Below are 16,031 nucleotides of genomic sequence, written 5' to 3'. Positions count from 1 at the left end.
TAAAACTTCAAACTAATAGACACCAGTTTGCAGTAACAACCTTAAATTGATCTAAGTGGTTTTGTTTTATGTTACAGTGTCTCTTTCTATAGTTGTATTATTTTGACTTGAGGTATTGATGCATTTAGAATGACCATACTGTTTGTTGATGGCTTAGATTGGATATTAAAAGTACATTAAGTTTGTTTGTTTGTTTGTAGCGGCAGGAGCTATGTAAAGCTCTTTCCAGTGCATTTATGATAAATTTTGTTAGGAAGATAATGTCTTTAATTGCAAAAGCTTTTTGAAAGTACTTGTGTATATGTGATACAATATCATGGGCCTACTGGCAGTGGTGAAAGTGGGGCATCGGGTTGCAGTGAGCAAATAAAGGAAAAAAACATATATTAATGCTTTTGTGCCTTAAGAAATTTGGACAACATATATGCTTTATATATTCTTTATATGTTATTTTTTATTGTTATTTTTTCATTAAATATATTTAAAAGGGATTTGCTTTTTTAAATTAGAGATAACAAATGAGTTACAATTACCCACTTGGGCTAGGGCAGAAAAAAGATCTTAAATCTTGCTTAAATCTGTAGATCTAAAATTGACACATAACCTCAACTAAGGTTTTTTTTTTTGTTTCTTTTCAAAACAACTAAGGCTACGTTCACACTACAGGGCCTGATGCTCAATTCCGATTTTTTGAAAAAATCCAATTTTTTTGTAAGGCCGTTCACATTTCCAATTAAATGCGATTTTTTATGATCTCCTGTGTGACCGTGAAATGACCCAGAAGTGACCCCCATGTGCAGAAGAGTACTCAACGGTGAACGAAGTCACTCGTTGTTTGCGGTAGTGGCTAACCTTAACAATGGATGTCAGCAACAGTGTTGTCAAAGCGGAGCTCTTTTTGCATTATTACATTTATTTTCACAAAGGAGCCAGCACAATTACAATCTTCTCATTTTAAGAAGGCATTAGAGCCAGGATCGTCTGTAACCACTGTTGTGGAATGGGGATATGTATGTGTTGGGGCCACGCATGTGTGTGTGTGTAAGGGGACAAGAGAGAGCACGTAAAGCGAGGTAGAGAATGACGGGGGCAGTGTGGGCACACATTCATGTTGTGTGTTAAGGAGGAAGGAGAACGGTAATAAAGAAGGCTGCCCCCAGAATAAATGCTATAGACTCTTTATTAACCCATTCAGGAGAATCCTGGAGAATCTAAGGGTCCGAACGGGGAAATTAACCCCGGAGGAGGATCCGCCTTGGGTCCCCCGTGCTTCTGACCACGGTCGGAAAGGAAAAAAAGTAATCGCGGGAAAGGTTCAACACCACGCTCGACCATTTCGCTGGAAAAAAAATTTAAATCGCCCGGTTGCGATAAGAGCCCTCGAGTTTGGCCTGAATAGAGCTGTCGCCCCAAATATTAATCCAATCGGTGATCTCGCTTCCCTTCCACTGACTGGTCTCAGCAGCATCGTCCGCCATGGTTGTTGTTTATGTTCTAGTTCCCGCCTACTTCAACACAGAATTATGACTTTTGTAGCGTATCGATGGCGTAGGGGTCGGATACATGTGGCCTGGCCAGTCAGACAGCGGTCGCATTTGAAAAGATCAGGTCTGTGTCGTTCAGACTGTCATAAAAAGATCAGATACAGGTCCCATAGGGGCAAAAAAATCGGAATTGGGTGGTTTCAGCCTGCAGTGTGACCGTAGCCTAAAAATTCTTTAAGTGGCTTGCTAAATGACAAATATCCTGTGTGATTCTGATCTTATGTAACGGCTAGTTTGCTTTATTTAATAAATGTAATCGCTAAAATTGGCAAAATAAAAAAAGTACATATTTTGCAGCTGGATAGCTCAGTTCTTTAGGGTGCAGAACTGGCACATGGGAAATCAGGGTTTGTTTTTCAGGGGGCGTGATGAGTTTCATCCAGTCTGGATCCTTAGGCAAGACCCTTCACACTACTGCGTAAATATGTAGCCACAAGGGGCCTCAAGTCTGGGTCTTCCTGTGCCGATCCCCAGCCCAGATAAAATACAGGGTTCGGACAGGAAGCGCAACCAGCGTAAAAATCTCTACCAAACCACCTGTGGGAGTCAGTGAAAGCTAATGCTGTAAAGCATTTAATCCATTGTTTTTCTGTTTTTCTTTATGTATGCATGTATGTATGCATGTATGTATGTATGTATGTATGTATGTATGTATGTATGTATGTATGTATGTATGTATGTATCTATCTATCTATCTATCTATCTATCTATCTATCTATCTATCTATCTATCTATCATCTATCTATCTATCTATCTATCTATCTATCTATCTATCTATCTATCTATCTATCTATCTATCTATCTATCTATCTATCTATCTATCTATCTATCTATCATCTATCTATCTATCTATCTATCTATCTATCTATCTATCTATCTATCTATCTATCTATCTATCTATCTATCTATCTATCTATCTATCTATCTATCATAGTATCTTCCGCCAATCTTTGCTGCTTAACTCCTTCTACAATTTTTTGCTATTTTAACCATTCAATTAGTAAAATGTTCAGCCTTTTCCAGCTATGGCTTTTGGTCCTTCAAATCCTTGAACTTTTCAAGATATTCCAGGACTTCCAGGATTTTTACCTCCATTGAAATATGTGGGGAATCCTTTGTGCAGAAGCTCGTTGGTTCGATACCTGGCGCTGGCATTTTCTTCACAAAAATGTCTTTTTTGAAATTGTGCTCTTTTCACTTTATTTATTGTTAACTTTGATCATTTCTTTTTTCTTTTTTTGGTGCCATTTATTATTCTTTAAGTTTCATTTTCACTCAGCAATATAGCATTCAACCCTGCATTATCTTCTGGAAATGCAGCTCCTTTTAGTTCACTTTGGCCCTTGAATAAAAAGGTTCACGCGTTGAGTGTTAATAAAATGGGCTCCCTGCACTTACAGTATTTAGCACTAATCACTATTGAACATTTAAATGGCAGAGTAAACTAACTGAGCAGAGAAGTGATTACAAATCTTGCAGGAAACAATTTTTACACTTTTCGGATGTTGACATTTTTTTAAGTTTAAGCTTTTAAATTCCCCCTCCAATGATAATCAGTTTTTTTTTTTTTACTTGTGGCATTTTTCTTACGAAAGAGAACAAATGTGATAAAAAATAATTTCATTTTTGCATTTCTGAGTATTTCTACTTTTAAATTGCTGTCAATCAAAATGCTGCTAAAACGCTCGGTTTAAATGAATGAGCTGTTAAGATGTCTCAACGCACATGTGCATAGCACAAGCTCCCTGATCTGCCCCGTCCAGCGTGCACATCAGCTCAGGTGTGGTAGAAGAGAAGATGGCACATTGCTGCATTCCCCGATCGTATTTTGAGTGCGTCCAAGGCTGGATTTTGGTGTTGGCTGCATGTATTTAAACTTAAAGTTAAATTAAAGTACCCAAATGTGTTCTCTGCATTAGTGGTCTCTCTCTGACTGAATTTGAAGGCTTGCTGTCCCACAGTAACCAGAGAGGTTAAAAATAAAAGCAAGAGTAAAATCAGGGGACCTTTTTTATTATTATTATTAATACAAAAAAAAAAACTCATCAAAAAGCAAATTACCATTTTCTTTTAGTAATCAGGATCAACATGTTGGATATCATGACTTCCAAATGATGCAGACCTAACCTTTGATTTTGTGTCAGTCAGGTTGACAAATAAGGAACAAAAGGGTAAGTGTCAGCGAGGGCTGTAAATCTGACACCAACCAATTAAACGTCATTACGTTTGTAAAACTCCAATCAACTCACCATTGCTAAATATGGAATTAATCACAGTCCTGCCATGTGCCAGATATAAGGCTCTAATCTCTCATAACAAATGGCTGCAGAATCTAATCTATGGCCGCATGAAAAATTTCTCCAGGTGATTGAATATAAGTCTGTGTTAACCTGATCAAATAAAGCTGCTAGCACGATACACTCTGCAAGCCATTTTCCTCAGGTTTTAAATGTAAATTTGTCTTTTTGAAATAGACATCAAAGTTAATGAAGGAAATGAATGTGCCAAAGCTAAAAGGGATGCTACAAAAAGATAAATAATAGTGGACTAAAGCCTGTCCCTTTTAAATGGGACAACAAAGGACCGTTGCGAAGGCTTTGTAGAGGCCAGCTGGATGGATCCATGGATCTGGACACACCTGCACTGCAAATGAAACCAAAACTCACAGCATCAAACCAGATTGTTGGATAAGTTTAAACCTGTCACATACAGGGAGATTTAGATATCAACAGGGATCAGAACATTAAAAAAGTTTAAATTCTGTGCAGAAGTAGACAACATCCCAACAAACCTGAAAATAAAAAGTAAAAGCTAAGTCTTATTAAAAGGGTCTACAAACACATGACAAGTTGTAATCTTCTATTTGTGGATTGATAAATTGCTGGATACTAACTTGTTTGTGAAGCTAAATTCACAGCGCCTCGGTCACATACGTTCAAGCGACCACTTTCAATAAAAAGTCTAGCTTGAGCTTTTTTGTTCAAAATTGCCGGTTCACGTTACGCTACACAAGTTTCTATGCCTGTTTTTGGGCTCTATGTACAAAACGCGTGCCCATTGAACAAGCATTGAAGTGGTAGTGGTGGTAGTGAAACATCGATGTTGTCCCCTTTTCACTTACAAAAGTGCCAAACGTTTGAAAACTGATTGTTTTTCTACGGCCAGAAATAAGCATATTTAACACCAAGTCTTTCATACAGTATATCTGAATAGAACTGTGAAAGAAAATACCCGGAGCAAGATTCACAAGATTTGCACCACTTCAATGCGATACAAGCTTCAGCATTTCGCACCAAGCCTCTTCCAACTGTAGGTGGCGGACATGCCCTGGTATTGGGTAGCAACAACCCAGTGTGAACACAAGGCTGAACGTCCATTTAGGAATGCGCGTTTAGCTGAATGTGTGGCCCCTCCTCCCTGGCATTCAAAACAGGAAGTACCTGCTGGTTGTAGCTAAAATCCCATTAACTAAAGAAAGAAGCATATATTACTCTGTCATTATATTTTTCAGAATAAGCATTCTTAGTCTACTACATTTCTTAACATGATTTTGCTAATCCCAATGTTTTTCTGTAGTGGAAGTTATTCAAGTTATTAACTGGGCAATCAAATGCCTCAATGAAAGCATGGGGTCTCACGTTGAAAGCTCAATACGTTTGGATTACAGATTAGCCTGCTTTCACGTGGTAGGGGTGTGGTCTTCCAAGAAGCTCACTCCTGATTGGTGAAAGTGGGTGCTATGAAAAATATTGACTCTGATTGATTTGAACCAATCACTGCTTACTGCGTTGTCTGGCTCCAACATGGCAACATCCATATTGGTGACTGCATTTACTTAACTTGGTTGGAGCCGGAATTAAGTCAATTTCTATGGGTGACGTCACACTCAAGCAGTCCAGTTCTCATATCAGTCAATGAGGGAACCCCATAAAGTATGGACTGAGCTAGAGGAGCGATGCCAGCCTTGATCTTCTTTTTATTGGCTGAAATGTATCTCTCCATCATCAACACATTATTGCCGTGGAACAGAGAGGAGGAGAGACAGGCAGAATTAAAAAAAAAGAGACAGAGCGGGGCAAAACGAAACAAAAGACTTCTTGTTAACAGACAGGAGGCTTTCATTGGGGGAATGTTGGAAGAGGAACAAAGTATAGGGGGTTGGAAGTGATTAAAAACACTAGTCTGTCATTGGTTTTCATATAACTTTGACTAAGATGCAATGTGGCTTTTTATTTTCCAGAAATTATTTTAAAAAAAAAAAGACTTCAGGATGTGGTCCCAAACACACACATGCAAGGAATTAGACAAAGCGTCCAAATAACTCTTGAGCTAAAGCCACACGGATGCAGGAAAACACCATCACTAACACTTATAGCAACAGAGGCTTTTAATCATGAGCCTCAAATCGGACCCACTTCCGTTTCCAACCGTCCGAGAACTGGGACGAAGCTCTAAATGCAGATGCTCTGTCTTTTATCAGCAGAAAGTTGGGCCTCACCATACAAATTTATTTTCTTCACGAATAGGAGACTTGCATTACCACAATGCACTTTCTCAAGGTTTCACACTGATTTAAGGTCTCTTTTTTTCCCTATCTTTTATTTCTCCTTTCTGTTCTATTTCTTCCCAAGTGTTTCCCTCTCTGAATCGCACTTATTTTTCCTTATGGCTCAGCCCACACCACCCAAATGCCTGCTTATGTTTGCTGCCTTGGTTAGTTTTTGGTTATTTGAGGCCCCACGCTGCCAGAAGGCTCATGTGCTATGAGAGGCAGCTGCGTAATCACAAGAGACAAAGAGACTTTCAACCAAAACATGTGGCAACAGCCAGCCTGGAAAGCCCACTAGCAGAGGAACCATGAGGGCTGAAAAAGCAAGCAAAATTTGGGTGGGGGCACACTCCTGGAGCAGAGTTAAAGTGAATAAACTGCTCATGAACACTACTGCCCACACATGAAAGGGTTTTTTATGACTTCAGAAGTAAATGTTTATGTCTCATAGTTTTTATATCTTTTAGTTTTTGATGGTTTGTGAGAAGTCGACAAGTGAGAAATAAATAATGTAACTTTTTTTGCAAATCCAAGAATGCCAACTGAAGGTTCTACAGAAACTTTAAATATATCCAGATGAGCACAGATCCTAACATTTGTTAAGATGTTTTATTTTCTTGTTAATGTTAGTCCATAATTTGACCTTGCCATTAAAGATATACACCTTTAAGTTGTTAAATGTTCAAAAATATGTGTATTTCTTTTCAGAATGCCATGGTTTCCTTTAAAGAGCTCTGTGGCCTGACCCCTGCAGCCAACATGAAGCAGTGCATCCTCACTGTGTCCACCTGGCTCATGAACAGCGAGCGATCTCTGCAAGTAACGGTTGACCTGAGCGAGACCTACCCCACCATGGAAGCTCAGGGTCCCGTGCCTGAGCTTCTGCGCAAAGTCCTCAACGCCTACGATATGGTAAACTGCCAGCGCACACAAGCATGCATGAACATTTTCGGAATCTTTTTAATAGGGTGATCGAACCATCTGCGCGACCAGGGGTCTGCAACTTGAGGCCCAGGAGCCACATTTTACGCCTTCATCTGGTTAAATGAAATACAATGTTTTTCATTAAAAAGTAAAATATTTTTGGACTACAAGGGACATCAAGGGAGACAAAATGGATAAGTCAAACTTGATTCAACTCATTTACAAACAGTTGAAGCACCCATAATGCTCCAACAATCCATCAAGTGGTGCAGCTTCATAGGTTACCGAAAACGTACTAAAACATTTTGACAGATTCCGTGAACCACAGAAAATCGATTGGAGATCAAGTAAATGCATCCAGAATTCATACATATAGCGGATTTCCCAATGTTCAACACAGGAAATACAGTAAGGGTTAGTTAGTTTTCATCTATAAATTTCTGGCTGAAATGCTCCAACAACTATAAAAAACGGTCAAGGTTGCTACAGTTGCTGCAACAAGATGATCCAATATAACCAGGATGTATTTTATTTTGAAAGGAAGTCATGTCAAAAGTTATTTATATCTTTTTTTTTTAAAGGATATATATTCTAATGTTTTATTTATGCCAAAAAACACAATAGTTCATTTATATTTATCATAATAGTAACATAAATACAAAGCAATGCCTTATTTTTCTAAAATGGGAAAGAAGACGTTGTGGTTCCTATCGGGTTGTATTCAGTAAGAAATACATGAATGACTTTTATAAAAGATAACAGACCCCTGCACTGGACTCATGTTTCACATCTCTCTCTATCATCCTGCCTTTCTTCAAAATTATTTTTAATTTTCTTTACCAATCGACACAAAGGGTTTGAAGAACCCTGGATGGACTTATCAACTGCGGTTCCTGCAGCCCCCCCCCCTCCCCTGGTGAGAAATGTGGGAGCTGAAGTGGGTCATTGATCAGGCTGCAGCATCCATGCTGCTCTGGTCAAGACATCTACAGCAGTTCTATTTGGGCATAAAGGATCCTAAATTAACTTTTTCTCTTCTTCTGAAGATGCCTCAAAGCATGTAACCCCATCTAAAATGTGGCACGTTGTTATTTGAGGCTGTTATGGTTGCTTCAGACATGCAAGGAAGTGAAAAAATGTGTTCTAAAATTTTCTATGCTCCTAGAATATAAAAATAAATCCTTTATGTTGAGTTACTATAGTTTGTGAATCAAGATGCCAAACATTTGGGCTTTTCGAAAGGCTGTGTGTGCATTAAATCCATAGTCTGCAGCCGGCACCGCTGCAGCAGTGTGTTTGTTCCTAAGATTGGCCGGCTGCCACACTCCCTGCTCAAGAACAGAGAGGCCTGTGTGTGTGTGTTGGTGTGTGTGTTTATACATGTGTGTAGGCTAATGACTTCATGGCAGCATGGCTGCCAACACCAGGCCATTGACCATAGCATATCTGTGTGAAGTCTGTGTCCCTGGTAACCCACATGTGGGCTGCAGCCAGCAAACATAATAACCCTGTGCTGAACAAAACAACAAGGGAGGTCTGTTTCCAGAGGTCAAGCTTGACGAGCACACATTGATACAAAAAATTTGAATGAATGCACACAAAGGCAGAAATACACAAAAAAAAACACATTAAATTTCTGGTTTTACAGTTTTCACAATTTTTATATTGATTTCAGCAAGAAATGCGGCCCAAAACATTTTCTCCTCCTTTTGCGGCATTTTTTAGCCACACATGAAAATTACAGTTTCAAATTTCCAGTTTCATTTGTGAGATCAGAGAAGGGGGGTTTCCAAAATCAGTGATCAGTTCACTTTGTAAAAACAAAATCAGTTCTCATAGAAAAAAAACGAGAAAGAAGAAGGCACGTATGCTCCGACAGCTCACTTCCTGTCTCCCACAAGAGCGTGAAACTTCATTAGCCTTCTTCAGAGAGCTGCAGTGCAGCTGCTCCTCATCATACCTGCAGGAGGAGGTTGACGGATTACCTGAATCAAAGTCTTCACTTTGAAGTTTAAAAGGAACTTGTATGTGCTGTTGTCAAAAGTAAACAAAGTTTGGAATTGTTCTATGTAGAAAAACACAACACCGTTATTATTTAATTATTTAAAAGCTACATTAAATTAATGAAAGGTTTAATGACCACAAAAACATTGATAAAAGTATAAAGTAAAGTGGAATTTTCCCGCTCTCGCTGGGTTTTAGTTGCACACCTCTGGTTATGGAAACCCAATAAGGGCTTAACTATCTTCTTAATCATTTTTTTCTTATGTAAACAAAAATAGTTCTTTTTTTAATAGGCTGTCTAATAATTTACTTGCTTTTATAGTGATTTCACTGCTACTAATGTAACAGCTAAACAATGTCACGAACGGAATGATTTTCATGCCTGCAAAGCAGATTTTCATGAGCCCAATCAAAGTATAAACAAAACGATGAAATTATTTACAACTAAGAAATTCGTCAACCACCTCAAAACATTTCATTAGATGGGTTTTTTTTTGTGGTGTTGCCTCCTCACTTGCCTCTCAGCACAGACATGAGAGGCTGATTTGTTTTGCCTGAAATGAAGGCTTTGAAAGACATGAATTCACATCATTTTTCTATTCTTCCCCCTTAGATGATCCAGACCAGCAAAACACTGATTGAGTCAGCTGATGTCGTCTACTCCAAGCTTACACAAGCACAAAGGGCAGGTACGTAGCCTTTAAAGGATGAGCAAGTTTCCTGAAACCGATTGTATCACAACAAGAACCCCCTTTTTTTTTTACCTCGGTTTGCAGCATTTAGAATGTTACGTGTCCTGTCTTTGTGCTTGACACAATTAGCATAGTGTTTCCACTCCCACATCATTTCCATCAACATCAACAGCAGTGGCTGCTGTCAATAGAACAGGCCATCATCAGTGAGTCAGCACATTGTAGTTATGGGCTGTGGGCAGGTTAAAACAATCAGCCAGCCGCACAGACAAAGAGCTGAAGGGGAAAGAGGACAGGGAGCATAAACATCCTTTGAGGGAAGCAGGGAAATGAAAAGGTTTGACAGAGTGCGGAGTGAAAGGGGACAGCGTTTGTCAAAGAAAAAAGGATGGCATTGAGGAAGTGTTTCATTAGGTTTTTTCTTTTTAAAAGGTTCCTGTTGTAAGCAGTCAAGCTTTCCACACAAGGATTCAAATTGACCAGGATAAGATCATTAGTCAAGAAATGGCTTCAAATTAAAAAATATTGTAGCGTCTTCCCTCGAGCTTTCTTTACATTCACTAATTGTTCCTCATTAGCTCTGCTTCTTTATAGGAAACCTCTTGATTTTTTTTCCTCCATATAATAAATGTGCACGGACAATACAGCATATTGAAGAATAATGACAGCTACATTTTCTGGCTATTTATTTAATAATCTCCAAATCATAATAAAACACTTCAATGAAAATGGTGTTTTTTGGTGTTTGTAACACATTTTTGTGTCTGATGATGGAGTAAAATATTTAGGAAATTAAGCGCAGAATAGCATTTCTGAGTATATTTTTTATTGAACTCATTGCGAATCATTAGCGACAAAAGTTCCCGCTCTGCTTTTTTCTGATGCATTCACCTTTATACATCTAGATCCACGCAGGTCTTTGTTTTCCTCGTCTGAGCTGGCAGTTGGCTCCAAACTGTACAGCTGGATAACTTCATTATTGCTCGCTGTTTTTGTTGAACCAGTCATGTCAGGTTGGGGGTGTGAGGGGCTGTAAGCTAGCGGAAGAGCTATAAACAGATGGCTGGATGACGGGAAAGGAGGACGGGGTTGCTCAGTACCGCAAGTCAGAGTCGAATGTCTGATAAACTCCTGCCTTTCTGCAGAAACAATGTCCTAGACAAAAACACAGATTTTTGACAACATAATAATACTGAAAAGACCACTAGAACACTTTTACAATAATCAAAAGATTATCGGAGCGGGACTTTAAGAGTTTTCATTCCCAAACTAGTGATTTTATTTAGCCATAGAATGTGGTTCAAAATATTGAGTTTTATTTTTAAGTAGGCTGCATTGTGGTAGTGGTTAGCACCACAGCACCTCATAGAAAAGAGGTTAAATCTCAATGAAATTGACTTGCAAACCCTTTGGTTTACAGTGTCTAGGATAGGCTCCAGCAACACCATGACCCCAAAAGCGATTTGGCAGGTTTAGAAAATAAATGTATTTGTTTTAGGCAGATTTGTTTTAGTGTAGTATATAATTACTTCAGTTTATGTTGTGATGCTTAGTTTTCTCTCCGCTAAGAGAGAAAGACTTCTGTATTGTTGGTTTTCAGTCAATAAGCCAAAGAGCTCATAAATGTCTTCAAACAAATCGATTTCACTTCATAATTAGCTTTTAGTGTTATGACATGTATAATTATTGACATCACTGTGAAAATCATTTATTTAATTTTTCATATCTCCAGCTGTTGGTTTTGTTGATGACAACTGGGGCTCACTAAGTGTCACATCCCGGCCCCAGATCCTCACGCGAGTAAGCCAATTTAAACCCCCTGTGCCCAGCTTTATTCCCATGTGTCAGTGGCCACGATATGCTTCACTCACTGCAGCACAGCAAGCCAGGCTGAGATGTGTGTGGTAATTACCCAGGGATGTTGGCTGAACTCTGTGGATTCAATTGCAAAGCCGTCCCCTGGCTCCAAAGTACCCCAGACCAGATCTGGGAGCACAGAGCTACGCTGAGCTTAAAGCCCTCACAAATGGAAGCGCCAAATACAGGATATCTGAGGCTGGTGCTTAGTCAGCTGCTAACAGTAAAAACCTCCATGAGCTTCCATCAGATGATTAACTTTCTTTGTGGAGGATCCTTAGTTTAACGTTTCCTGTTTTTTTGTTTTTTTTAAGTGAGAACAATTATAGTCTGAGACAAATGGATTGTGTTGGCAGCCGTGAGGGCGCTCAGCTGCATGCCAAACATAGCACTCACCCCGTCGCCCCCTCTCTCCCTCTCCCTGCCCCCTGCACTGACGGCCGAACTAATGCCGTCCTCAAACGCAGACTTCTCTGCGTTGCTTCATTGTGTGTCTGTTGTGGCTGTCAGGCATTTGCTGTAGTGTTGATAGCAGTAAGTCAGGCATAAAAGCTGAAAGGAAATAGGGAATGTACACTTCTATTCTCTGACGTAAACAGGCTTTGAAGCATGCAAACAAAAGAAGGAGGGTTTAAAAAGAAAATCTGGCAACTTTGCCTAAAGCAAATGAACACCAGTTGTAAAAACTTTCAAAAACCCTTTAATACAAACACAACTAGTGACAAACAACTCATTACATAATAAATGTCTATAATGGTCACTTTAACCTATCCAAAACAGGATGTCTCCTTGTAGCCAAACCTAATTTTTAAAGTAATTTCATATTCATGTATCATAAAGTGAATTACATTGAATGAATATTTTTCTATTTAAAAACCAAAAAAAAAAAAAACTTTGACAATTTTAGAAGTTGAAGGTTTGATATCCTCCACAGAGTAGGGCATTGCAATAATCTAATCTGCTAGAAATAAAAGCATGTGTTAGCATTTCTGTGCTGGCAAGACAGAGAAATGGACAGACTCTGGCAATATTATTCATATGATAAAATCCTGTTTCTGTTATATTAAAAAAATATCTGTCAAAATTAGCTGGGCTTTTTACACTCTGGGAAGTTTTACAATTTTTTAGATTGGAAATAATTTCTGTCTTGTCTTTAGAACTGATAACTAAAACCTCTAGTTTGTCTGGGTTGAGCTGTAGATTCTCTGCCATCCATGACTTTATGTCTAAAATACAGTTAAAAAATGTGTTAATTGATTCTCCATAATGAGGCGACACAGCAATGTAAAGTTGTGTGTCATCAGCGTAGCTATGAAAGCATACTTTCTAATGACTTACCTAAGTGGCAGCATGTATAGGTTAAAAAGTAGTGGGCCTAAAATTGATCCTTAGGGAACCCCACATTTGATTTGATGAACTCTTAAGGGGTATGTATCCATACTTACAAAGGCTTTTCGATATGTGTGGGAGTAAAACCAAATAAGAACAGTACCAGAGAGACCCAAACTTCTCAGCCTTTTAAGTAAAAGATTGATCTAGTGTATCAAATGCAGCATTCTGCTCTGGTAGCCCCAGGCAGAGCATTTCTTGCTCTTTCTATATTTTGCTGCAATTATTAGTCTTTTTATCTTGAAAACTTGAACATATCTGAAATCCGGACGATGGTGACCAATGCTGTTTATGTTGTTTTTTTTTTTTTTGTCTCAGCAGCTCTTAGATTCCTCAGAGGGCTTTTTGGAACACTGTCAAAATGTTGAGTTTTCGTGTGCTTGAAGTTCTTGTGTATAGATCTAAAAAAAGCAGATGTGCAATTTTGTTGTAATTGCAGTGTTGGGAGCAGAAATAAGGGGGCTGTTAGAGGATGGGCTGATGCCATCAGAGTGAAACTGTGGAATCGGAAGGACCTGTCAGCTTTTTGTATGCTTATGTAAAGGCTATGATTGTTGTTGTTACAATACGAGTTTAAAATTCAAAAAGAGAAGCCGATTGTGCAATTTTTCTTAAAACTAGATGGATTAATGTGAGTTTTTATTGATGTCAGCTTCCCAACAGCAAGTCCATTTTTACTTTATGCACAATCATCGTTGCAGTAAATCCGTTTAATTTGGGCGATGAAGCTTACATGTTGATGAGGATGGAGAGGTGTTGGATTATTCCCCCCGGGGGGAGGCTTGCAATCACACATGGATAATGGGAGACTAGGAAAACAGCAGGAAAGCACACTGTGCTCCTCCAGATGCTTCCACTTGGTTTTTGTGTACACTGTGTTCACCCGCTGGTGTGTGAACATTAATACAGTCTGAATGCAGAGGTCTACGTTTATTTATGAGGGACGTTTCAAGTACGAGGGCTTCACAGAGAAAAACAAGGCTCAGAAGAGAATGACCAAGCAAAGCGGAAAAGTAAATAAGAATTCAGAGAATTTCCATTTCAATTTAAATATGGATTAAGGAAAAATCACAATGAAAATAATTTTTAGTGAAGTTTTAATATTGAAGCAAATATAAGAAGTACTCATAATACTTAAGACAAGTATTGTTTTCATTGATTTCACTTTGTTTAAAACATTTTTAATGTCTAATGCAGAAACTAACTGGGTGTTCAGGCAGTTAATACTTTGAATCTTTGTGAAAGATCTGTAGCTTCAGTAACTTGTCATTAGTCTTTAAAGTTTATTAAAACAGGTTAACGCCAGAACAACACTAATTGTCATAAATCTAACTGGAAAAAACTTTAGTCCTGGACCAGAACTTTGTAATAATTACTGTACATCTCTATAAGGCAAGACAAGGCAAGTTTATTTGTATAGCACAATTCATACACAAAGTAATTCAAGGTGCTTCACAAAACAGAAAAATGCATTAAAATCACAGTACATCATAGAAATAATCAACATAAAATTTACTTTAAAAGAAAAGAAAAAAAAAATTGAAAACTGATTTAAAAATAAAGGAAGGAAAGGAAAGAAAAGTGCAGATAGGACCTTTCAGTCATATACACGGCTAAACAGAAATGTTTTAAGTCTAGATTTGAACATGAACACAGAAGAGGCCTGTCTTACGACTTCAGGGAGGCTGTTCCAGATTTTAGCTGGTCCAGAGATGCCAACCCAGTCTTGGAGTCTGTGCAAAAAGATCCCATGATCAACAGTATCAAAGGCAGCACTCAGGTCTAGCAGGATTAAGACAGTGACTTTGCCATCATCAGTGTTCAGGCGGATGTCATTGGTTACCTTGATAAGAGCAGTTTCTGTGCTATGATGGGGTCTAAAACCTGACTGGAAAACATCAAATGAATTGTTTAATAAGAGAAAGTCAATGAGCTGTTGGTAGACAACTTTTTCAAGGACTTTTCCTAAAAATGGCAGATTAGAGATAGGTCTGTAATTATTCAGTACAGTGGGATCAAGACCGCTTTTCTTCAGGAGAGGTTTAATGACTGCAGTTTTTAAGGCCTCTGGAAATATTCCAGATTGAAGAGACATGTTAACTATTTGAGTAATTGATGGCAACACACTGTTCAGGACATACTTTAGAAATCTAGTGGGTAACACATCAAGGCAGCATGTAGACGAGCTCAGACGGGTGATGGTCTCTTGGACAGTTTGGTCAGTGACAGGTACAAAGTGAGTCAGCTTAGAGTGAGTAGGTGGCCGTTCGATAGTTATATGTGTTGTGGAGTTGATGGCTTTTTTAATGCCCTGAACCTTGTCATTAAAAAATACAGCAAACTCATTACATTTAGGTGTGCAAACCAGTTCTATTGGTAGCTGGGTTGGAGGGTTAGTTAAACTGTTTACTGTTGTGAACAGGACACGAGAGTTGCTGCTGCAACTTCCAATGATTTCAGAGAAGTACCTTTCCCTTGTTCTGCATAAGATCTGGTTGTAAGCGTACAACTCCCCCTTATACATTTCATAATGAACCTGGGGCCTCATTTATAAACGTTGCGTACGCACAAAAGAAGGCGTACGCCACTCTCTACGCAATAGTTGAGATTTATAAAAAGCAAACTTGACGGGAAAATGTGCGGTCCTTCACGCAAGCTCTGACCCAGGCGTACGCACAAAAACGGGTGAAATGAGAAACGGCGACACCGTCTGCAGATGGAAGAAACACGTAAAAGTGAAAGTGAAAATGACAATACTGCCTCTCAGAAATAACATGAAGACTTCACAAAACAAGTCTTACAATTAACAGCCTACACGAACACCCGTTTGATCGATCAGCAGTGAAACAAATAAAAAAAAATCTGACGAAAATTACAACAGAAATTCAAATGAACACTTATTTGCAAAAAGAAAAGTGAAAAATGTTCTGCAATATTGGCATGTTGTGCAATTCATCCTCATAAATAATATAGTTAACAGAACGAAATAATGTACAAAACTGATATTCCCGTCAATGTGTCCGTCTGGCGGAGCAGATATAGGTGCAATCAGACAGACAGATGGATAGATAG

At 38.7% G+C, this 16,031-nt stretch overlaps 1 protein-coding gene across 1 annotated transcript in view; it reads left to right on the top strand.

Annotated features, from left to right (window-relative positions):
- The window catches only part of LOC101171670 (inactive phospholipase C-like protein 2), a 78,972-nt gene that overhangs the window by 49,218 nt on the left and 13,723 nt on the right, over positions 1-16,031 (top strand). The window contains exons 3-4 of the mRNA XM_011477948.3: positions 6,802-7,005; positions 9,635-9,710. Of these exons, the coding sequence (XP_011476250.1) occupies positions 6,802-7,005; positions 9,635-9,710 (280 nt within the window). The remainder of the gene's footprint in view (positions 1-6,801; positions 7,006-9,634; positions 9,711-16,031) is intronic.

This window comes from Oryzias latipes, chromosome 8 (genome assembly GCF_002234675.1).
Source record: "Oryzias latipes chromosome 8, ASM223467v1".
NCBI classification, from domain to species: Eukaryota; Metazoa; Chordata; class Actinopteri; order Beloniformes; family Adrianichthyidae; genus Oryzias; species Oryzias latipes.
The sequence above is the reverse complement of the archived record's forward strand: the minus strand, read 5'-3'. Positions and strand labels throughout refer to the sequence as shown.